General features: G+C 53.0%; 1 protein-coding gene and 1 long non-coding RNA gene across 12 annotated transcripts in view; one reads left to right on the top strand and one right to left on the bottom strand.

The window, feature by feature from the left end:
* Positions 1–24,213, top strand: part of CLPB (ClpB family mitochondrial disaggregase) — a 299,259-nt gene that overhangs the window by 144,316 nt on the left and 130,730 nt on the right. For 6 of the 11 annotated variants that reach the window (XR_014814533.1, XM_084975056.1, XM_021102298.2 and 3 more), the window contains exons 1-2: positions 10,166–10,618; positions 13,973–14,024. Coding sequence is in view for 10 of the 11 variants with exons in the window: in XM_084975056.1 (XP_084831182.1) it covers positions 10,225–10,618; positions 13,973–14,024 (446 nt within the window). In the remaining variant the exon portion in view is untranslated. Of the gene's footprint in view, positions 1–10,165; positions 10,619–13,972; positions 14,025–24,213 lie in introns of those variants that run through there. The other 5 variants (XM_084975058.1, XM_084975060.1, XM_084975057.1 and 2 more) reach the window with 1 other exon arrangement.
* LOC146399703 (uncharacterized) lies at positions 9,828–18,503 on the bottom strand. Its single transcript, XR_014814546.1, has 2 exons — positions 16,412–18,503; positions 9,828–15,936 (listed from the first exon to the last, which is right to left on the bottom strand). It is a non-coding gene; the product is annotated as an uncharacterized LOC146399703 (long non-coding RNA).

Raw genomic sequence — 24,213 nt, 5'->3', positions numbered from 1 at the left:
TCAGGCTTTTACACAGTTCCACCTAAACCTGACCTGCAGCATGTGACAGCACCAGATCCTTAACCTGCTGAGTCATAAGGGAACTCATTACATTAAAAATAAAACAAGGAGTTCCCGCTGTGGCTCGGTGGAAAAGAATCTGACTAGCATCCACGAGGACACAGGTTCTCTCCCTGGCCTTACTCAGTGGGTTAAGGATCTGGCATTGCCGTGAGCCGTAGTGTAGGTTGCAGACGTGCCTCGGATCCATTGCTACTGGGACTGTGGGGTAGGCCAGCAGCTGCTGCTCCGATTTGACCCCTGGCCTGGGAACTTCCATCTGCTGTGGGCGTGGCCCTAAATATAAACAAACAAACATTAAAGAAATACAGTGGCACTGAAAAATGAGATGACTTGTGTTTGGTGCCACCGCTCTGATTTATACTCAGAACTGGCACTTTCTCCCACTTGTGCTGTCCATACAAGTGCCAACACAGGGGGAAAGCAAATAAGATCAGTATTATTACAAAAGGAGTTTGACCTTGTAAAGTCGCTCCAAAGGTTTGGGAACCCCCAGCAGTCCACGGACACACTTGGAAAATGTCCGACCTCACGAACTCTTATTCATTCTCCAAAGCCTCCCGAAATGTTTCCTTCCTTGAGAAGCCCAGCAACGCCCCGCCATTTCCGCCTGACCCAGGACCCTGCGTCGGGTCGGGTCAGGGCTGGCCAAGGCATGGGCAACTCAGAATTGCAATTCAGTTCCTTCCTCTGTTTGTTTGTTGTCTTTTGTCTTTTTAAGGCCGCACCCCGAGGCACGTGGAGGCTCCCAGGCTAAGGGTGGATTTGGAGCTGTAGCCGCAGGCCTATACCACAGCCTCAGCAATGTGGGATCCGAGCCACTTCTCTGATGTACACCACAGCTCACCGCAACACCGGATCCTTAACCCACTGAGTAAGGCCAGGGATCGAACCCCCATCCTCACTGAGCCCCGACGGGAACGCCCTCTCCTCTGTTGAGCTCCCTCTTCTCTACTGAGCTCTGGCCCCTCCTCCCCCTGCTTCTCTTTACATGTGTTGATCCTGTTAAAAACCAAAATTCAACTCAGTACATCTTAACGCTCTTACTGGCTTTATGTAACGATTCATGGATGCGGCAGTGTCCAATCTAGAAGATAAAACAGAGCTCCGGGAGCTGTGCAAAATGAAGGACTTTTACAGGCAGGAGAGAGTTGGGGACAAGTAAGTGACATTAGGCAAAAAAAGCAGATTGGTTTCGCAAGGTCACCTTCCCACAGGGGCTGCCAGGGGTTTTCCAGGCAGGTTACTAAATGAATGCTGATCGGGCAGTTCCTGATTGGCTGGTTTAAGATTCCATTTCCAGGAGAGTTAAAACTATAATTAAGTCTTGGTTTGGTCCTGTGGGTCTTAGCATAAGCAACTCCATTTTGAGCCTGTTGTCTGTCTCTTTTTAACAATCCCTGTGGTCAGAGATGAGATGGCGGGAAGGAGTGGGAGTTTAAGTGCCCGCCCTGGGAGAAGGGCCCTCTCGGCAAATCTGTGCCCAGAATTCACTCTTCTTACTACCAAAAATATGGGCTCTCGAATTTCATTTGTTCCTTTGCCTTTTTAAGGTTTTTCTTCTTCTGTCATCTTTCTAACAAAGTTACATTTGAAGACTGTCAGCTGTCTTAGATAAATGAAAGGCAAAAGGGGGTGGCATCATGCCTGTCCAGTTAGAATGACCAGGGCCCTCCCAGCTTGCGAGCAGTGATGGTGCCACCTCTCCCGGGTTCTCGGGGAGCGCCGGCCGGCAGCTAGGCCTCTGGGAATTCCTCCCTCCCCACTTTCAGGTGTGTGTGGCCTTGGGTCAGTTCCCTGGGAGGTCACTGTCACCGGCCGGCTCAGAATGTACCATGTATCGACTCAGCACTGTGATGACCCATCTTTGGTGTTTCTTTTCCGCCAGACCTCAGGCAAACTTCAGAAATGTCTACTCCGTATGGTTCTGTTTCTTCTCAGCAGCCAGGATTTGGTGGTTATTGAGTCTGGGCTTGGGATTCGGACTGTTCGAGTCCCAGTGTTGCCATTTACAACCTAGATGACACTGATCAATTTACTCAGTCTTTCCACACCTGGGCTTTCTTATCTGTAAAACGGAGATGACATCGCCCTCGCAGAGGCTGTTGAGGTTGAGCAAAATAACACAAGCGCTGAAAACAGAATCTCATTCCTCATACTGTTCAGTCAACGCCCCCCCCCACACACACTCATTGGCACGTGGAGAGGTCAGATGTCCGGCTACCACTGAGAGACATCTTTCAAGGCCAGGGCCTGCCCTGCTCCTCCCTGGGTACCAGGGAGGCTGCAGGGCTGCAGAGAGGCTCTGCTGCCGGGGTCAGGGGTCATTCTCCTCTACTGGCTTTATCGCTTGGCCACCTCGCCAGTTCCTCTGAGATCTGAATTAGCAACTTGGGGCCCAAAGAGCCTTCCATGGCTCCTCCCCAGCACCAAGGCAGCAGAAAGTAAGCAGTGTGGGAAGAGGGAGGGAGAACAGAAGGAAGGAAGGAAAGGAGGGAGGGGGAAGAAGGGAGTGGGAGCGGGGAGGGAGGGAGGAGGAAGGAGGGAGGGTGGAAATGGGGGGGAGGAGGAGGAGGAGTGAGGGAGGACGGAGGAGGGGAGGGAGGAGGCCCAGCTTGGAGTGCAGCGGGGAAGTGCAGCATTAGGCGAGGGCCCAGGCGAGGCTGGCAGAGCAGAATCTTGGTGGCGAATGGAGGGCGCTTTGGAGTCACGTGATCTTGCGTTCGCATTCTTGGCGCCCCAGGTTCTTGCTGAGAGAACCTAGAGAGTTGCTTGGCCCCCTCTGGTTAAGCCTCAGTTCTCACCTTTCCGCCCCCTCCTACTACCCCCCCCCCAACAACCCTGAACAGGCAGTTCCTCAGACGTGAGTTGCACAAAACAGAACGTCCTGTCTCTGCAGATCTGCACGTGGCGTCCGGTCCCTTTACCTGCAGGGACCCCCTGTCCCAGGCCCCCGCCCCACCCCGCTGCCTGTTCCCTTTCTTCTGGCTCGTCCTTGCAGGGCTCAGCGCAGCCGCTCCCAGGGAATCCTGGGCTGTCCCTGTTGGAGCCCCTGGCAGTCTGTCCTGCTGTCCCTGGTGACTGGGGGCCTCCGGGCTGGCTGCCCGTCCAGCCCCGGGTGCCTCACGGCTGTTCCACAAATGAGGCTGAATATCACTGAAACCGTGCCTCTGAAGGACGGGACAGATGCGGGAAAGGGTGGACGGTCAGCAAGTATTTAGTGACGGGAATGGAGTGGAGTCGAAGAGAACAGAAAATTCTGACTTTGCTATTTAGCAGCGTTATCCTGAAAGTCCACAGGATGTCAGTGTTTCCACCTGAGAAGAAAGAAAGCCATCTGGCATGAAAAGCACTCACTTTCTTTGTTGTTGTTTTGTTTTTTTGCTTTTTAGGGCCACGCCTGTGGCATATGGAAGTTCCCAGGCTAGGGGTCGAATTGGAGCCACAGCAACGTGGGATCTGAGGCATGTCTGCAACCTACACCACAGCTCACGGCAACGCCGGATCCTTAACCCACGGAGCGAGGCCGGGGATCGAACCCGCAACCTCATGGATACTAGTCAGGTTTGTGAACCACTGAGCCAGGACGGGAACTACATGTTTTCATTTTTTAAAGGTTCATTGGAGTATTCGATTTACAATGTTGCATATCCGTAATTTTAAGTTACAATATTTCGATCTTGTCTGCCCTCCCCTGAGGCTGTACATTTACACCCCCAGCAAAATGTCTTTTTCTTCACAAACTTGCCGCAGATGTGTGTATATATAGCTAGATAGACATAGATGTATAAACACAGATATAGCTGCGTATCGATGTATATCTGTATACAAACATATATGGCAATATATAACCTAAGTACATATATGCTTTAAAATATATGAAAATATGTACACTTGCCTGTCTAATGGGTGAACCATATCTCATCACAGTTTTTTAAAAACATTTTATTGGAGCATAACTGACGAAGGGTAAAATGTTTGAAATGTAAACGGAGTCAGTTTTGACCTGCTTACCCCACACGAAACCATCATCACCCCGAGATAATAAACATTTCCATCCCTCCGCGGCTCCTTGTGCCCCCTCTGCAGTCCCTCTCTCCACCACACTGGTCTACCCTTTGTTACTAGAAATTCCTTTTTATTTTCTAGGATTTTATATAAATGGGATAATATCGTGTGCAGTCCTTTTTTAGGGCTGCACTCACTGCACATGGAGGTTCCCAGGCTAGGGGTCGAATCGGAGCCATAGCTGCCAGCCTACACCACAGTCAGAGTCACCCAGGATCCGAGCTGTGTCTTTGACCTACACCACAGTTCACGGCAACGCCGGATCCTTAGCCCACTGAGCGAGGCCAGGGATTGAACCCGTGTCCTCATGGATGCTAGTCGGATTCGTTAACCGCTGAGCCACGATAGGAACTCCCAGTGTGCAGTCTTTTTCATCTGACCTCTTTTCATTCAGCATAATTTTTGAGAATCATCGATGTCATTGCATTTATCAGTAGTTTATTCCTTTTTCATCACCGAATGGTACTCCACTGTATGAATTACACCATGATTTATTTATCCGTTCTTTTTGAGGGGGGATGGGGGCTACACCCGTGGCATATGGAGGTTCCAGGCTAGGGGTCTAATCGGAGCTGTAGCCGCCGGCCTACACCAGAGCCACAGCAATGAGGGATCTGAGCCACATCTGCGACCTACACTACAGCTCACGGCAACACCGGATCCTTAGCCTGCTGAGCGAGGCCGGGGATTGAACCCACGTCCTCATGGGTACTAGTCACGTTCATTACTGCTGAGCCACAACGGGAACTCCTGTTTATCCATTCTTGTGCTAATAGCCATTTCCGTTGTTTCCAGTTTGTAACTATCACAAATAAAACGGTAACTCACAAGTCTTCGTATGGACATTTGTCTCTACTTCTCTTAAGCAAGTATCTGGAAGTAGAATGCTTGGATCATATGGCACATGTGTATTTAACCTTAGAGGAACCGCCGTGAGTTCCCTTGTGGTACAGCAGGTTAAGAACCTGTGGTCACTGCTGGGGCTCTAGTGGCTGCTGGGGTGAAGGTTTCAACCCTGGCCCAGGAATTTCTGCAGGCTGCGGGTGTGGTCAAAACAGAAGAAAAAGAAAGGGCGAAACAGTTTTCTAAAGCGATCCCACCACCGCGTTCCTATCAGCAGGATGCGGGGGTGGGGTTTGCTCCGCCTTCTCACCAGTGTTTGCTTTGGTCGGTCAGCCTTTTTAACTTTGGACATTCTAATAGATGTGTAATGGGAATTCACTGCAGTTTTAATTCTCATATTCCTAAGTGAGTAATGATGCAGAGGCTCTTGTCATGTGCTTATTTCACGTCGATGAAATGCCTGTTCCAATGTTTTTCCCTTTGAAAAACTGGGTTTTCTTCTTCTTGAGTCTTGGGACTTCTTTACATACCAATACAGACTTTTAATGGATATATGATTTGCAAATATTTTCTCCCCTGTTGTGGCTTGTCTGTTCATTCTCTTAATAGTAGCTTTTGAGGAGCAACAGTTCTCAATTTTGACAAAAGTCTAATTTATCTCTTTTTTTTTTTTTGTCGTGGATATTTTTGCGCTGTATCTAAGAAATCTTTGCCTTAAAGTCACAAAGATTTTCCTTCTGTTTTCTTCTAGAGGTTTTACAGCTTACGTTTTGCATGTGGGTCTATAACCCATTTTGAGACCGTTTTTGTACATGGCACAGGATAAAGATCATTATAGTTTTGATGTGTATGTTTCTTACTGCAGGTGTAGCTGAGCATATTTTCATATGGTTAAATATGCTTTTTTTTTTTCTTGTAAGCTCTTTAGTCAAGTCCTGGATTCCAGGCTGCTGTGATTCGATATGCAGTTGATTTGCAGCTCAAAAGCATAAGCCCACAGGCCAAGGGGTGTGTGAGCCCTTTCCCTGGTTAATCCCCAGGGGACCCTGCAGGCGTGCTCTCAGCCAGCACAGGCACTACGGTATAGAGCTCTTTGTATCACTTAGCCCTTCATCACTGTGCCATGAATATATTTTTCCCAGATTGTCGTTTATATTTTTCACTGTTGATGATGCTTTTCCATCAGAATTATATTATAGAAACTCAAATAGATCCGTCCTTTCAATTGTGGATTCAGTTTTGTGTCATATTCAGCAAGCTTCTCTACTTCAAAGTAACTTTTGTTTGTTTGTCTTTGCTTTTTGTCTTTCTAGGGCCATACCCGCTGCCAGCATATGGAGGTTCCCAGGGTAGGAATCACATCATCAAATCGGAGCTGCAGCTGCCAGCCTAACGCCACAGCCACAGCCACGCCAGATCCTTAACCCACTGAGCAAGACAAGGGATCGAACGTGAGTCCTCACGGATAGCAGTCAGATTTGTTATCGCTGAGCCACAATGGCAACCTCCCAAAGTCAGTTTTTAAAAATTACTTCCTGCTTTTTCTAGTATTCTCATGGTTTCTTATTTACATTTCAACATTTTGAGGAGTTCCCATTGTAGCTCAGTGGTTAACGAATCCTACTAGGAACCATGAGGTTGCGGGTTCGATCCCTGGCCCTGCTCAGTGGGTTAAGGATCCGGCCTTGCCGTGAGCTGTGGTATAGGTCGAAGACGTGGCTCAGATCCCCGTGTTGCTGTGGCTCTGGCGTAGGCCCGTGGCTACAGCTCCAATTCGACCCCTAGCCTGGGAACCTCCATATGCCGCAAATGCGGCCCTAGAAAATCCAAAAAAACAAAAACAAAAACCATTTTGATTCAGTAGGCATTTATTTTGGTGAAGGGGTAGGATAGGAATCCAGGTTTTTCCCTACTTGGCTCCCAGTTTTCTCAATATCATGTACTCATTTTTCCCCCACTTACATAAAATGGCAGGTTTATGTTAAACAAAATTCTCTCATCCTTAGTGTAAAAAAGTAGCCAGGTTACTCTCCCCAGAGGCCACATACCACAAACACTTTTTTTTTTTTTTTTTTGGCCTTTTTGTCTTTTTAGGGCCACACCCACAGCATATGGAGGTTCCCAGGCTACGGGATGAATCAGTGCTACAGCTGCTGGCCTACACCACAGCCACAGCAACACAGGATCTGAGCCGTGTCAGCGACATACACCACAGCTCATGGCAACCCCAGATCTTCAACCCACTGAGCGAGGCCAGGGATGGAACCCGCGTCCTCATGGTTGTCAGTCGGGTTTGCCAACTGCTGAGCCACAACGGGAACTCCAGCACACTTCGATTCGGAGGGAAAGAGGCAGATGAGAAGAAAAGGAGGTGATAGGAGAAATTTCCTCTACGAAATATTTTCCATGTGTGGTTTGGGTTAATGCTCAAGTTTTCTACGTTTACAATGTGGTACAAGAAAATCTGTTATGATATCAATAACCTCAATCATCGGGAATATTAAATCATGTCCACTCTCTTCTTTTGTTAATACAGGAAAGTAGGCAATGTATTTGTGAAAAATAATGCAGACTTTTTTTCACATACACCCCTACGCACATCAAAACAACACGCACACGCATATATATGCCTTTCCTTCCTCAGGAGAGCAAGTTGTGTAATGGCTAAGAGTTTGGATTCTGAGTCAGATCAACCTGGAAATATTAAAAGTTATCTAACTCCTAGGGTTAATGTGGGGATTAAGAGAATTTGCTCATACAAAGTGTTTATATGATAAACACTTTATATGATAAGTTTCTCCAAGGTTTCCCAGGTGTAGTTTGAAAGCCATGACTGGGCTATTGTGCCTTCACTGAGTAGATAGATCCGGTAAAAAAGCATCCAGCAAAGTCTAGGAGAAGCGTATCTGAGTATTTATAAATATGAGAGGCAGGTAAGTTATTTAGCACAGTGGCTGGAACGGAGTAAATACTTAATAACATGTAGCTGCTATTACTATTAAAAAATCCTTTCATCTCACTTATTCCAAAAAAGAGCTATGGGAGAGTCAGCCCGGAGGTAGGGTTATGGCAGTATCCAGCAGGATCCGCAGGAAGTGAGTTTTTTCTTTTTGGCGGCGGAAGTTCCCCAGCCAGGTATCAAATCCACACCACAGCAGTGACATAAGCAAGCCACAGCAGTGACAAGCCAGATCCTTAACCCCCTGCTCCACCAGGGAGCTCCCACAGGAAGTGAATTTTATATCTCTAGATCCTATGTACTAACCCCTAGGTATGGTGCTAAATATATTTTAAATGACCTTTTTGACACATGAAATCTCACCAAAATGGACTGCTTATCACTCACTCTTGATTTTTGAAAGAATACCTTATTTTAAAATTTTATCTTTTGCTGCTGTTAACTGATCATATAGCTTCTAGGGAAAAAAAAAAAAAAAAAAAAACCATTATTCTGAAAGGTTTCACTCGAATACCAGGAGAGGAGCTAGGGCTCTAGCCACTGTCATCCAGGCCACTTTGAAGTTTGAGAACTCACATATTTTACCTTCAGGAAAAACCATGCAAAGACCTGAGCAGTCCCCACCTGCCAACAGCCAGCAAGACAACGGGACCCTTAGTCCTAAGGCTCCTAGGAAATGATTTCTGCCAACAACCTGGTAGACCTTGGAAATGTACTTTTCTCTCATTGAGCCTCCAGATGCATATCTAGCTAGTTGACACCTTAATTTCAGTTTTGTCAGGCCCTGAAGAGAGGACCCAGTTAAAATATGCCACACCCCTGACCGACAGAAACTGATATTAAATGGGTCTTATTTCAAGCGGCTGCATTTACGGCGATGTTTTAAGGTAGCAATAGAAAACCTACAAATAGTGCTCCGTTATTTGTAGATCATCTCTCACTTTGGGCTTGTCTGATGTTTTCTCCCGACTGGAGTGAGGTTGGGTGTGACTGGTGAGAATGCCACAAAAATGATATTTTGTCCTTAGGACCTCATGTCAAGAGATTCATGACGTCTATGTCTTATTACAAATCCTGTCAGTCCTCAAACTTTTACCCACTGTTTTTAGCATCATCTGTTGATCTTGTCTGAAATATTTGGAACAGTGGTATTTGCCTAATGGTAATCTCTATTTCCTTCTTCCTTCTACATGTATTAACTCAATTTCTCCTGTAAGGAAGAGCTATCTGTTTCCCTCACTCTTCTCCCATTTATTTATTTGATTATTAATATCGGTATGGCTTCCTGGATATTTGTTTTATTCTCTGGGTAAAACCCACATACTGTCATTATCTTTTGCCTAATGGTTCCAGCTTTGGTCATCAGGAAGTTGTCCTCCACATTCCTGCGTTCTTTGGACAAGCCTGTGTCTGGGTTTTCTTCCCTTACTTTCCAGCACTCAAGATAGTCCTGGGTTTATCTTGTGTATTTTCGACCCTCATCCTAAAAATAACCATTCCTCCAAGGAGAACTGGTTCCTTTCATCGGAGGATAGTGTTTAGATCTGGGTCCTACGTGCTTTCAGTGTTCAAGGTGTCATTCCTTCTAGACCCTCTCAGGAGACAGAGGTAATATATGGAATGTACTAACCCATACATACTTAAATCTCTATTTCTGTATTGATATAGCTGTATATATTTTAAAACCATGAGTTTATACTGATACCCCTAATTCCAATCCAGTACCACAAAGCAAGATCACGGTTCAGCTTTTCAACTGAGAGGAAGTCTGTAGGAAAAGAAAGAGAATTCCTCTTTCAGGCGCATCAGTTACCCTAGAGAGCTTTTCGAAAAGCTGAGCCAGGCTGAAAAGAGAAATAAGCTAAAAGAAATAACTATAAGCGTCATAATGGGCCTCTGCTGAAGAATCTTGTTTAATTTACAATAGTCAGAAATTACGTCGCGTATTTTAACTAAACTTTGAAAGAGACTCTGGGATTCCAACCTTAATTCTGATCACCGCGCCCGCTGCTGGCTAGTTCCCTCCTTGCCCCGCCCCCTAGCCCGAACTCCATTTCCCAAGATGCTCCGGGCTCCGGTAAATCAGCAGTCATTGTGACGTAAGTTCCACAGCCTTCTGGGGAGTGTAGTTTGTTTGGTCTCCAGCTGCAGCAAGCTCTTGGGCCGTGGACTACCACTCCCGTGAGGTAGTGCGTAATGCCACTCCGCGGCGTCTTCGAACGCGCCGCGGCAGCCATGTTGGACGTGGCCAGCACAGGGGCCGGCACCAGGGGGCTAGCGAAGCAGCTGTCACGATGCTGGGGTCCCTGGTGTTAAGGAAAACAGCGCCTGCGCCGCGGCTCCTCCTCCAGCTGCTTAGGTCCCCATCGCTCCGGAGTACCACTGGCCGGAGTGTGACCACCGGGGGCCGCGGGGAGCCTCAGTGGTTGAGGGCGGCCGTCGGAGGGCGGCATGGAACGTCGCCCGCCTTACTCGCCGAAGGAGGGGCAGCCACCGGGGGGCGCCAGAGAGGAAGTACCGAGACCCCGTGCCTCGCAGCCTCCACGTGGGGACGCCTTCCTAACCCCGAAGACCCACTGCCTGGGCAGGACAGCTGGAACCAGGTCCTCAACAGGGCCGGATTAGGCGTGTGGGCCCTGGCCTCGGCGCTGGTGGCTCACTGTTACAGCAAGAGCCCGACCAACAAGGGTGATTATCGGGACAGTCTGGGTTCGTTTAAGTGAGAGGCGGGAGGAGTGTCCTGACTCCGTATGTTTGGAGAGTGGCAGTTGCTTATAGATTTAGAATACCGGAGCTTCAGTCCTGGAGGGACTCAGACATCTGGTCATAGAGCAGGTTGGGGAGCTCGGTGCCCCTGAATTGTGTAGTTTACCAAACTATTCAACTATTATTGTATAATAATGCAGTTATGACAGGTCAGCCTCCCTCTTTTGAGCATCACTTTGTCCATCTGTACAATGGGAGCATTGGACTGAACATGGGACGTTAGAGCATGGGCCTTTTCTCTGATATTCTGCCTGGTTCACTTCCTCTTTTAGACATCTCCAGGAAACCACAAGGTTTAAGAGCAACCACTAGATGGTTTAGTGAACTTGCCCCGCGTCCCCGGTGGCCTAAGAAAGGAAGAAGAGACTTGGTTTCAGAGCCAGCTTTGGCCCTCCTCACCCCGTGCTCCTCTGGCTTTGGGTTCCCCACTTACACAGTGAGGGGAGGTGTCTTAGTTCTCTTGCAGTGCCATTATTTTGACTCCGATTGAAGTTCAGCAGCCTGGGCGTGTCCATCAGAGAGACCCCCGGGGCCTGGCTGTGCCTCGTCTCAGACACGAGGCGATCTCGCTCTGTGGGGCCGTCGGCAGAAGGAAGACAAGAAAGTGGCCCCTGGAGATGCAGAGCAGCCGTGGGGGCTGGTGGACCCAGGGTGGCATCTCCCGTAGGTGCTTGGAGTTGTGCAGGGACTGGGAGAGAGGCAGAGCGCCAGACCGCTGGCTTACGTGAGTCCAGCCGCTCAGGTTCTCAGTTGTTTCTCCAGGGAGAAGAAGGCCGAGGCCTGGTGTTCCCAGACTCCATGCATCCCGAGCCCTGAGACTTGGGAGCAAGAGGACGGCTCCCTTGACCCCATGTGTTTACTCAGCAGGCTGAGGGCAGCGGAAAGGGGGGCCCGGGACCCCGGGGACCTTGTTTTGGTTGTGCCTCTGACTCCCATGGTGACTTGGAGTGTGGTTCCTCCTCCCTGGCCACCTGTCCCCTCGTCTGCAAGAGGAGGATGTTGGAATAGAGTCCCAGGGCCCTTCTCGCTTAGGCCTGAGAAGGTTCTGTTACTTCCAGCACTTTTCTGAACACCCTCTGCGTGCCCATGTTAGGGCTGGATGTAGACCTCTTAGCACGATGCCCGTTTCGGGGTCAGTGCCGGCAGCTGGGCCTGTGGGTCTGGTGAGTGGTGTGACAGTGTGTTGTTGGGGGATCAGAAGGCCACCAGAGTCAGGAAAGCCCTCCTGAGTCACTGGGGACCCCCCTGGAGGATGGGGGGTTGGAACTTGAGTTCTGAAGGGTGAAGCAAGGGATGAAGGGAAGAGTGGCATGGCGAGCTCCTTGGGGACCGGGAGTGTTCGCTGATGTCTTCAGGGTGCTGCTTTCACCGGGTCCGTCCCCCGTAGTCTCTGGTGCTTAGTAGCGATTCAGTAAATGTGCCCAGAGTTGGCCTGTCTTCTCCGCAAAGCTTTCCCGGAACAAAGATGAAGGAGTCGCAGGTCAGCGTATGGTGCGTGTGTGTAGAGGCCGGCAGTGTCCAGCCTGCCTGGAGGACGACGGGTCTTAGGAGGAGGTGTGAGCAGACGGAGAGGGTGGGGTGCCAGGCACCGGGCTTTGGAAGTTTGGCATTCTGTAGGCGGTGGAGAGCCGTGGAACGGCGGTAAGCCGGGCACGTCCTGAGGCCAGTGTGTTTGGACGGCTCGGGGGAGGGCGTCCAAGGTCTTGCCTTGGGTTTCCTGGCTTCTCCAGATTGGATGTGGCATGTGAACCCCGGCAAAGAGACCAGGGTCCGTCCACCAGAATAGACGATGGCCCAAACCGTGACCAGTCCAGCCTTCGGACCTGCCGGCTCCTGCCCCTGACCTGGAGCTGTGAGCCGAGGCCCAGTGCAGCGTGCTGGACATGGCCCTTCAGGAGCAGGCGGCCCCGGCGCTTGCTCACTCCTCACTCCCTCGGGGACCTTGCAGGAGCCGCTTGTTTCTGAAGCGTGAGGGGAGCGTGGACCCAGCCGTATCTGAGTGAGGCTCCTTCTCCTTCCAGCCAGGGGCATCCTGAGCAAGCCGGGAGTGTGCTGGGAGAACGGCTGGGGCAGGGAGCCGAGAAAACCTGGCCCTGGCGTTGAGGCCGGGGTGGGGGGGGGTGGAGGCCCAGGCCCAGATCTGAACCGCAGGTGCAGTTTGCACACGCGTGATAAGGTGGGCATCTCATCCCCGTTGAGTGTAGAAGGAGACCCCGGCTCAGAGGTCAGGCGCGGTGGCCGCATCACAGAGCAGGTGCCGAGTTAGGACTGGAGCCCGGGCCCGCCCTTTCCGCCCTGCTGCAGTGCTTCTCTCGTGTTTCACCCGCGGAGTCGCTTGGTGCACCACGGGTGCGGGTCTGTCCAGGGCCCATCAGGGTAGCTCCGAACCGGCTGGGCTCAGAGAATTCCACCCTCTGGGAAAAGAGTGATGCTTCTGCTACTGACTTTGGAGGCTTTCTGAGTCAGGCAGTTCCTCCTTGTGGCCACAAGGTGGTGGCAGCAGCCTGCCGGCTGCCCAGGCAGGGGCCAGGCGTGGCCTTGCCTTTCTGCCAGGCCTGGTGGTTCCTAAGGGTTGATAGGAATCCTCTGCCTCGGACAGCCCTTCCCTGGGCTGCCCTGGGGAGTGTGCAGAGGTTTCGACCACCATTTCATTTCGCTAGCGTCCTTGTGGGGCTGTCGGGGCGAGGAGTACTGCCTCTGCTTGGTAGTCAGGGAAGCCGGGGTTGTGAGGAAGGGGGGCTGCCACAGTCCACGTGGGCAGGGTGTGTTGGAGCCAGGTCTCCTGGCCTGTGGTCAGGGCTGTCTCTACTCTCAGAGGGGCCCGCACTCCCTATCCTGTCTCTCCTGCGGGGTCGTGAGCAGGGCCGTGGAGATTCAGCACCAGACCGAGGAGCTGAACTTAGGGAGAATGGGGAGCAGGGCTGGGCTGGGTGATGCCAGCAGTGATGATCCCAGACACCTGCGGAGCCCCGGGGCTGATGAAGAGCGAGGGCTTCACAGGGCGCTCTAGGCCACACGTGGTGTAGACACACCACCCGGATCAGCTGCGTGCTGAGGACCCGGAAGCTCGGGCTCTGTGACAGAAAGTTGAGGGGGACAGCTTGTTAACGCCCCTGCCACACAGGTGGGCACGGCCTGCTTCCTCTTTGTATATCTGGCATCATTTCATTTGTTTCTGAAGTGCCCGCACTCGCAGTGAGTGTCTCCTTGGCCCTGTAGGCAGCCCTGAGCGGGCGTCCCAGCCGGGGAGCTGACCCGTGCCTCCTCTCTCCTCAGATGCAGCCCTGGTGGAAGCGGCTCGAGCCAACAATGTCCAGGAAGTCCGCAGGTGAGTGCTGAACCGCAGGCCCTGCTCTCCCTCGCCGGACGGCTGGGCCGGGCGGCCCTTGCTCTGGTGGCGACTCTCCCTTGGGGGAGCTCCTCGCACCGAGCTGGGCGCTGAACCGTGTGGCTTCTTTGTAGTCGAGTCATCAGGGTTCCTTTGGCCCAGGTCAGCCCTTAGGTATCTTAAGGTGGAGTGTCAGCCCCTGTGTCTTTTTTCTGACCCCAAACACCCCCGGATCCTTCGGCTGCTTTTTTCCTTGCAGGGCTTGGTTTAAGAGTCCCTCCACCTCCTCTGGTTCTTGCTTCTCTGCGGGATTGGCCACACAGTACTGGCTTGCTGCCTGGGTGGGGTACAGGTGGGCACCAGCGGAGAGACTTGGGGATTTGGGAGCGAACCGAGAGAGACCTTTCTGCCAGGTCCTCTAGGGCTAGAGAGGCTTGCCTGCAGGACACACACGCTGGCCAACGGCCTTTCTCCAGCCTCCCTGGCTCAGCTGGTCCCCTGGCACCCCCCTGGCTGGTTAGGTCTGAGGCCTGTTCTTACGCAGGGATAGGACTCAGCTCGGGCCTCAGCCTGGTGCCAGACGCAGGGCAGAGTCTGTGTCCTGGATGGATCCTCAGACATAGGGCTTCAGTATGAGGCTGTTAGTGGAGGTAGAAGCTTCATTCTTAGTGAAGCTAGTAGCCCCCCATTAGGCCTAACCGTGGCCTTCGTTTTTTGCCTTTCGTGTAGAGCCGGGTGGCCCTAGGACCCCTCCCTTCCCTGCCGCCGCGGCACATTTTAGGCAGGAAACGGCTGTGTGGAGGTGGCGGTGATGCCCCAGTCCAGCCACCTCAGCCTCGAGATGGCATTGAAAGGCAGCTGCAGCCCCCGCCAAGACTTACTGCTTTGATTCTCTTTCATTTTATCTGCAGCATTATTATTGATTCTCAAGGGTGCTTTTGAGTATTAATGTTCAAGGCTTAGTTTTTAATAAACCACTTTTGGAAGTATGGGTTGGGAGTTGTTTTGTAGCCAAATAAATATGATGGAGCAATAGTTTAATAAACATGCAATGATGCATCTTAAAAACCAAGCACAGATGTCAGCTCGTTGTTATAAGAGCCATTCATAACTGCAGGCAGCGGGTGGCATCTTCATTCCCCAGAAACGCATGGGCCTCGTTTCCTTCTGCTGCAGTGCAGTGACACGAGGGGGAGGAGGCCGGCTGTGCTCCCTCCTTTAAGGCGTTTGCTGACCTGGCATCACCTGTGGATAGCTGTGAGGTTGACTGCTGCCAGGCTGGCAAGCCAGTGTGGGCAGTGCATTGACAGCGCAGCAGTGCCACGAATCCGCCCAAGGGTTGATTGTTTTTAGCACTTTCGAACGCGTGTTTTTCTTTTTTCATGTGTATATTCCAATAAAACTTTATTTCCAAAGACAGGTAGCAGGCAGGATTGGCCTCTGGCTCACAGTTTGCCTGACCCTGGTCTCGACGCTAGTCTCCCTTCTCCCGAGTCAGCAGAGACTGGTTCCTCTGAAGAAAGTGATGGCAGAGCTGAGGGCATCGCTTGGGGGTGGCACTTCCCTTCTGATGGCTGGAGACCCGGCCGCTTTTCGAGAAGAAAGCCTGATTCTTGCCTTCTCTTGACTTTCTCATTGCCTTGTTTCCCAGCTCTGTGACTAGAGGGAGAGGAGAGGGGCTTCGGAGGGGAGGGCTGCCAGCTGGGGATGCCCAGGGGGCGGTGGAAACCACACCTGTCGTCCTGGTACCCCGCACCTCCGGGTCTGCGTAGGAGGAGTGCGCAGAAGAGCTCCTGCGTTCAGTCTTCCCTCCTCGCTCACCCGCGAAGGAGCTCGTGGCGTCCCGGGCAGGGAGAAGCAGATTTGGAAGCTCTTGGTTAAGCAGCTTTCCGTGTGTAGGCTTCTCGAAGTTCTGCAGTGATCACGGGTTGTAACATTATAAGGGGGACAGAATATTATTATATTTCGCTATAATCACCCTAAGTTTCTTTCTTTCCTTCTTTTTTTTTTTTTTTTTTTTTTTTTTTTTTGTAGGGGAGTGCCAAAATAATGATTAGGTGGCGGCGGGGGGCAGAGCAATAAGGGTTTCGGCTGGGCAGCGGCAGGCCTTTGAGGCCTGCCTTTCCCCGTCCCCTCTGGGAACCATTCCTGGCCCCTGACCCTTCTCCTTGGGCGTCTTGTCTTAGGGAAACTCCGTAGGTGAGTGATGAGAATCTAAATGTCAGATGCATGTTTTTCTTCATAGTAATTAAACCTCTGCCCCCAGATTATAGGAAGTGATTTGGGGCGTGTGTGTGTGTGTGTGTCCCCGCCCCGTCCGGGCCCTCTTTCTGGCCTGTGTGCACAGGGTCTGTAGGGACCGTTCCTGTACGTCCCCCGTCTCTCACCTGGTTTCTGCCTCCGGTCGTCCCGTCTCCCTCGGTCCTGGTGACTCGGGCAGAATCCCCTTCACCCCCAGCTCCCCTCCCGCCAGAGAGCAGGGAGCAGGCGGAGCCGAGGCAGCGGGAGGAAGATGCTGGCTGGCTGGCTGCCGGCCCGGGGTCCCGTCGGTGCTGCTGAGGTGGTGCTTGTGCAGCGTTGCGGGCGGGGAAAGGGGGGGTGACTGGAGAGCCACTGGAAAATGCAAAGCCCGGAGCGCCCGCGGGGTGGGTTTGGAGTTCTTGTGCTGAGAGCACTGGGGAGGGTTTTGGACAGGGCAGTGAGTGAAGCGTGAAGGATGAGCAGAATGAGGGGAGGGCTCGAGGCAGCTCTGAGAAGAGATTGTTTGCACAAGACAAGTTCAAGGTGACGAGGGCCCGAATGGGACTGGCTTTGCGCCTTCTCATCCAGGATAGTCCCTGCCTATGAATGAATGCATAAGCCTCTGTTGGACCCTGGAGATGGGCGTGGGGGCGCCCCAGGCCCTGGTCTCGCGGAACCAAACATGTAACCTACCAGTTGCAGCTGCTCGTGCGCGCAGAGCCAGGCTTGGGGTGCGGGCCTGCAGGCGGGGTGGCGAGGGCCCGGCTATCCTGCTAGGAGGAAACGTGCTTGAAATCTCACAGCGGCTCCTTATTTAGCCTTTTTACACCCTGGACTCTGCACAGGAGCCTTCATTTCTTCCTCTGGGTCCCGGCCTTGAGCTCTGCCCACAGGCCTGCCAGCAGCAGGATGGAAGAATCCCGTCCTCAGTTTCCAGCAGACCTTTTCTCATAGTTTGTACGTGGCTGGGTCACCGTGTGTGTGACCTGTGCTCAGTGACATCAGGGTTTGGGACGAAACTCAGCCGCCGTGGTGCTGTCGGCCCCTCCCATCGTTCCCCATGCCCTCTCTGGACCTCTGTGCTGTCTGTGTCTCTGCCTCGAGGGCTCCTTCCTTCCTCGGCCCCGAGCCTTGGGAGCGCCCTGGGTAGTGAGCTCTGCTGCTCGGGGCGAGGCGTTTGAGCGTCCTCTTTACGGCTGCCCTGGGGTCTGCAGCTCCGCCAGCCAGATGGCCTCCTGCACCCTGTGCTGGTACCTTCTGCTCAGGTCCTCCGGCCCCTCGGCTCACAGCCCGTGTGGAGCCGCCCTTGACTCCTCCCCTTTTCCCGAACCTGCCTTCTGGTCTGGGGGTTTGCGGGTCATGCAGGGCTGTGCCAGCCCGTGGCAGTGAGGAATCCTTTGCTCGAAGGGAAGTTGGACGTCGCGTGGAAGTGACAGGGCTGGACTGACTGAGGAGGCACTCTGTCCACAGACCGGAGGCCCCGGTCAGGAGCCCGTCAGGAGTGATGCTCACGGAGTAAGAGGATCGAGCCAGCAGCTCAGCGGCTCCGGGAGGAGTGGGCACTGCTGGCCTGTCGGGCCTGGAGCCGGCTGCCCGTGTGTGGTGCGGGCGGGCCTGGCCAGGGAAGCTTCTGCCGCTCGCTCGCTCACCGCACTCTTCTTTGTATCGAGAGGGTTTGGGCTGGACTTCAGCCCACACGCCCCGGACTGTGTGCCTTCCCAGGCTTGACGGGGTCTGGCTGCCAGCGTGACTTTTCTTCTGCAGCACCGCGACACTTGGGGAAAACGGCTTTTTACTGACTTCAGCACACCTGAGGCAGGCCCTCCAGAGTCGTATTTCCATACTCCCGTGGGGGGGACCAGTGGGAGGCTGGGCCCCCGTCTCTTCCCTCCCCCTCCTCCTTTCTCCATGTAGCAGCGGGTTCCTTCCTCCCTCGAGGCGCTTACACCTTGTTTGCAAGTTCAGCTCTAGCTCTTAGAGAGTGGAAGCCCAGTCCCTAGGCCCCTGTCTCACCTGTCAGTAGCCTGAGCAGGTGGCCCTGCTCCTGGACTCAGCCCGAAGCCAAGCCTGGCTTCTGAACTCAGTAACCGCTCACCCGAAACCTAGGGCACAAGGCAGACTGAAGGCACATCTGTCCGGGCTCGGGCTGAGCCTTGTCAGGGCTGGGAGAAGTAAGGCCGCCTCTTCTCTCCGTGGGGATCACGTTTCCTCGCAAACAAACTGGGGTGAAAGACTCCACCCGACTCACTCACGTCCCTTCTGGCACGGAGCTGGGCCTCTGCTGAGTGCTTAACCCCTGGTTCCCATCAGCCCAAGCCTTTTCCAAATGAAAGAAACTGGGGAGCAGCGACCTTGGCCTTCAGACGGCCTGCCCTTTCTCTGCACGGTTCAGTTCTTCATTTGACAGAAGTTTACTGAGTACCTGTCGTATGCTTGGTCCTGTACTTGGCACAGGGGACCCCTGCCCCAGCATGCCCACCTGCCCAGATGAAGGGCTCTGGGGAAGACTGTGGCAACACAGTGTGATCAGGGCTCTGCCTGGAGCCCAGGAGATGCCGCTGAGCAACCTGGGGGCCAGAGCAGATGTCCTAGAGGAAATGCCACCAGATCGGAGTCGTAGACATCAGGAGGCTCAGCAAGTCGAAGAGGCGTTCTGGACAAAGGGCCCAGCGTGAGTGGTAGCGCCGAGGCAAGAGGCGCCTGGGGTGTGCTGAGCAGGGCAGTTACCTACGTGTGGTGATGCTGGACCGCAGTCTGAGGCCAGGAGGGACTGGAGATAGAGACGGACCTGTCCTGCAGGGCGCTGCCCGTTCGTCCCTCAGTCACTCCTCCGTCCAGCCTGCCCTCGGTGCCCAGCCCTGAGCTGCATTTGCACTGGTGGCGCCGTGGGAAAGAGGAGCAGTCCCTGGTCTGGAGGGGCTCCGGGACCCCCTTCTTAGGTGAGGAGGGGGCACATGAGTCAAAAGTTGAGAACCAGCAAAAAAGGCCCGAGTTGTCTGACTTCTGTGAGCGTGAGTAACATGGAAAGGACCATCTCTGTACTTCAGAGACTCGTAGGGTATTTATTTGTTTATGTATTACTTTTATTTTATTTTTTATTTTCCCAATGCATTATTTTTTTTCCTACTGTACAGCAATGGTGGCCCAGTTACACATACATGTATACATCCATTTTTCATGCTCCATCGTAAGTGACTAGACAGTTCCCAGTGCTACACAGCAGGGTCTCATTGCTCATCCATTCCAAAGGCAAGAGTCTGCATCTCTTAACCCCAAGCTCCCCGTCCATCCCACTTCCACCCTCTCCCCCTCGGCAACCACAAGTCTATTCCCCAAGTCCATGATTTTCTCTTCTGAATATTTATTATTAGTTATAAAATTACTATGTAGTTCAGCCAATATATATGAGCACCTGTTAGGAGCTACGCATTGGGCTGAGTGCTGGCGATACAGGGGTGGTCAAGATTGGTGCAGTTCCTGCCCGCTTGGTACTTGCAGTCGGACTGGGAGCCAGATGACTGTGCAGTTATAATTATGTGCTTCAAAATGCAGTACAGCACAAGTGGTGCTGGGACACCTGGATATCCACATGCAAAAAAATGCAGTTAGAGCCCTACCTCACCTGTACACAAAAATTACCTCAGAATCGATTGTAGACCTAAACGTAAGAGCTTGAAGTGTAAAACTCTGGGAAGAAAAACCTGGGAGCAAATCTTTGTGGCTCTGGGCTAGGCAAAGCCTCCCTAGATATGGCTCCAAAGGCACAAAAAGTCAAAAAAAAAGATAATTGGAGTTCCCGTCGTGGCGCAGTGGTTAACGAATCCGACTAGGAACCATGAGGTTGCGGGTTCGGTCCCTGCCCTTGCTCAGTGGGTTAACGATCCGGCGTTGCCGTGAGCTGTGGTGTAGGTTGCAGACACGGCTCGGATCCCGTGTTGCTGTGGCTCTGGCGTAGGCCGGCGGCTACAGCTCCGATTAGACCCCTCGCCTGGGAACCTCCATATGCCACGGGAGCAGCCCAAAGAAATAGCAAAAAAAAAAGACAAAAAAAAAAATTGATCTTCATCAAAATTAAAAATTTTTGGAGTTCCCATTGTGGCTCAATGGGTTAAGAACCTGACATAGTGTCTGTGAGTATGAGGGTTCGATCCCTGGCCTCTCTTAGTGGGTTAAGGAACTGGTTTTGCTGCAAAGCTGCAGCATAGGTCGAAGATGTAGCTCAGATACAGTGTTGCTGTGGCTGTGGCATAGATCAGCAGCTGCAGTTCCAATTCACCCCCTAGCCTGGGAACCTATATGCCTCAGGAGCGGCCGTAAAAAAAGAAAAAAATTAAAAATTTTTGTGTTCAAAGGACAGTTCAAGACTCTGCCACAAAATGGGAGAATAATCACAAGTTATCTATCTGATAAGAGGTTTGTGTCCATAATTATAAAGAATACTGACAACTCAACAACAAAAAGAGAAACCAGTTTAAAAATGGGCAAAGTATCTGAGTAGACACTTCAACAGAGAAGATACCCAAATGACCGCGAAGCACGTGGCAAGATGCTCAGCATCATTAGCCTCAGGAAGGTGCCCGTCCAGACCTCTCCCCATTAGGATGGCGCTCATCGGAAAGACGGACGACCGCGGGTGTCGGTGGGCAGCGGGGGCATTGGAACCCTCTCCTGCGGCTGGCGGGGGCGTGAAATGGTGCAGCTACTTGGGAGAACAGTTGCAGTTCCTCAGAATAATATAGTTACCTTGTGACCCGGCAAGTCCACTCCTAGAGGCATGAAAACCTGTGCATTTATGTACGAGAATGTCCATGGCAGCATCATTCACGATAACCCCACCAGGTAGCTGATCCGCGGGTGAACATGCGAGAGCCTTTCAGTGGAATGTCATTCGTCAGTACGGAGGAATGAAATACCGAGAGGTATGTGATACAACACGAATGCGCCTTGAACTCATTATGCCAAGTGAGAGAAGCCAGACACAAAAGACCGCGTGTTATAGGATTCGATTTACAGAAACTATCCAGACTAGATAAACCCACAGAGAGGGACGGTACCGGAGAGGTGGGGGTGGGAGGGACTCGCCAGGGACGGCTGGCGGGCCCAGAGTGTCTTTTCGGGATGTGGAACCTGGTCCGTGGTGAGTAGTCAGGGTCCTGCACCTCTGAAGCTGCTAGAACAGTTGAGTCGTGCACCTCGAGTGGGTACCTTGAGGGGTGTCCGAACCACAGCTTAATACAACTTTTCGACCAAGGAAGGGCAGACCCTTGGGAATGTCACCTTGATGGGGCCGTGGCATCAGGAAGGAAGGCATCCGAGTGAGACTGACGTGAGCCCTGACGGGTGAAGGGAAGGGTGGAAGGAGCTGGAGTTGGAGGGACGGTGGGTAGAAGGCCTGAGACAGGAAAAGAGGTGAGAGATTGAGGAACTGACGGGAGGCCGGCATGACCGGACGCGAGAGAGCAGCTGGGAGAGGGCATGAGAGAGAGTTGAAAGCTCAGCAAGGACCAGATCACGGGCCCTGTTGGCCACGGTCATGGTTTTTATTTTTACTACGTGCGGTGAGCAGCCAGTGAAGCATTTGAGGGGGAGGGCGGGAGAGACGCGCGTGGCGACGGGTGCAGCTCTGCAGTTGTGGGGAGATGGCTCTGGTTGCTCCGTGGAGGATGGATCCGTAGAAGGAGATGGTGCTTGCGGAAGCCTTGGGGGAAGCGGCTGGAGGCGCGGGGGGCGGGGGGGGTCGACTCGGACGAAGGAGCCGGCAGCAGGCGGAGGTGGAGGGGTAAGCCCGACGGGGCTCGGGGACGTTTGGAAGAGCGGGAGTGCCTGGCATGTCACAGGCATTCAGTCGGGGCATCTGGAGCGAGTGGGTAGAGTCGGATGTGGTCCATCCGGGAGAGGAAGGTGTTAGGGATGAGGCTGGGGTTGATGAGCTGTGGAGACGCTGTTGCCGTTTGCTGAGATGACGGTGGTGGAGGAAGACTGGGCTGGGAGGAAAGACGGCGAGTCCAGTTGTGAGCACGCCGAGCCCCACATTCCCGTGAGAGAGATGCTCCAGCGATGCTGCGGGCGGGCGGCCCGGCGGCTGGGTCTGCCTGACGCCTGCTCTGCCCACCACGCCGCCCCCGTGATCGCTTAGAGCTTGTTTTGACGTTTTAATTTCTCGTTTGATGGGTTTAGACAACAAAGTACTTTAGACCAGCTGAAACGTGTTTACTAGATACCTTTGGGGGGAAAGTCTCCTTTGGCTTGCAGCACAGGGGAGAGGAAAGCGTTGGATTTTGCCGAGGGCGGAACACATCTGTTCGAACTCTGCATGGATGCCTTGGTCTGACGCTTGTCCCCAGATGCCCCAGCTTGGGGCTTGAGGCCCTCGCTGTCCATGTGGCAGGATTAAGGTGTCCACAGTGTGCTTAGCTGCAGCACAGGTAAATGTTCTGCACATTGATCCCGGGGTTTATCTAATTAACAAAAGCCCTGGCTGCTAAATACGTTTGGCTGTCTCAGGGCCTCACGGAAGCTGTCTGTTTATTGATCGTTGGATCATGTTGGCTGGATGGGAAGATATCAATGATGGCATGAGAGCAACCCAGACATCCAGCTCTCTTCACCTGTAAACACGTAAATGTGCTTGTGGCTTCCAGGAGGTTGAAGCAAAAGCTTTATCCTAGACCAGAGGTCAAGGCCTAGCTGGCATCACTCTTGAATGTTGATGCTTGTTGTGTTTTTCAAATGGTAGGGTGTAACCGACACAGGCTTTTGAATCCTGGGGTGTTGGAAGGCAGCATGATCTTGTAGAAGAAGGAGTACAGGATTTTTAGAGTGAGAAGACCTGGGTTCCACTCCTGTCACAGTCACTGTGTCTCTGACTCTTAACAGGTCACAGGCCCGCCCTTTTTGAGCCTTCATTCCAAATCTCGTCAGTGGGGCCCCACTGAGAACTTTGAGATAGGAGCATGGAGCTCTTCTCAGTGTCAAGCCCTGCAGAGACAGTGGTCCTTGGGGGGCCCGGGTCACACACTGACCCTCCAGGCCGCGCTCCAGTGGGCCTTCCCCGGGCAGTGCTTCTGCGGGGTGGCCCGGGGTCCGGCGTCTTTGCTGAGGTGCTGACATGCTTGCTTGTTCCCGAGTGATGGAAGGCAGCCGGGAAGACTGGTTGGCAGCTTCTTCTGAATGTCACGGGTAGGAGACAGCCAGCCAGCTGTTGAGAACCTCAGCAGCGGCAGGCAGTTGGCCAGCGCAGGAGCAGAGGACAGCCAGGGCCTACTGGGCCGGCTTGGGAGGAGGGTGCCCGTGAGGGGGCGCCAGCCCTGGGACTGGGCCTCTGGAGTGCTGGCCCCACTGCCGGTTGGCTGTGCGGCCGTGGGTGGGCAGTCTCTTCACTTCTTCAGTGATGTGGACTCTAAGAGACTTGCCAGACCGCCTTCCCCGGATCTCGAGCCTTCCAGGCAGGGGGTCTCTCATCATCTGCGCGGTTTCTCCTCCTTTGGGTCGTCCTTGCCTCATCTTCCAGGAAGCCTTCCCTGACGCTCCAGGCCCGGGCAGGCTCCCCTAGTACCTCGTGCTCCCTCTGTCACCCTCTTGGGCATGGATCGTCCAGTTTCTTGTCTCTCTCTCTCAGGACTGAGAGTGTCGGAGGTGGCAGACCAGTGCCGTATCGTGCATGCAAATAGTTAAACACTTCGTGAACATTGTAAGAGTGTTCTGTCGGTGGTAAGCGTTAGCTTGTCATTTGCAGTCATAAGGAACCTGTAAGTGGGGGACCCGACCTCCCCTAGAAAAGACATGAAAATGGCCCGCTCCCTCAGCCCTCTGGTCCTTGAGCCGCGGGGCTGCCGTGTGCCAGCGCTGCCCGAGGCCCTGCTGGGTCCGTGGGGAGCCGGACGCACGCCTCGCCTCCTGAAGTCGGCCGTTCACCGTGCAGATGGGAGGTTGCAGTGTGATGGGCACT

This window comes from Sus scrofa, chromosome 9 (genome assembly GCF_054392235.1).
Source record: "Sus scrofa isolate SSC_HxYL_T2T_F1_AM1 chromosome 9, Sscrofa_HxYL_maternal_Yorkshire_Landrace_v2.0, whole genome shotgun sequence".
Classification (NCBI taxonomy): Eukaryota; Metazoa; Chordata; class Mammalia; order Artiodactyla; family Suidae; genus Sus; species Sus scrofa.
The sequence above is the reverse complement of the archived record's forward strand: the minus strand, read 5'-3'. Positions and strand labels throughout refer to the sequence as shown.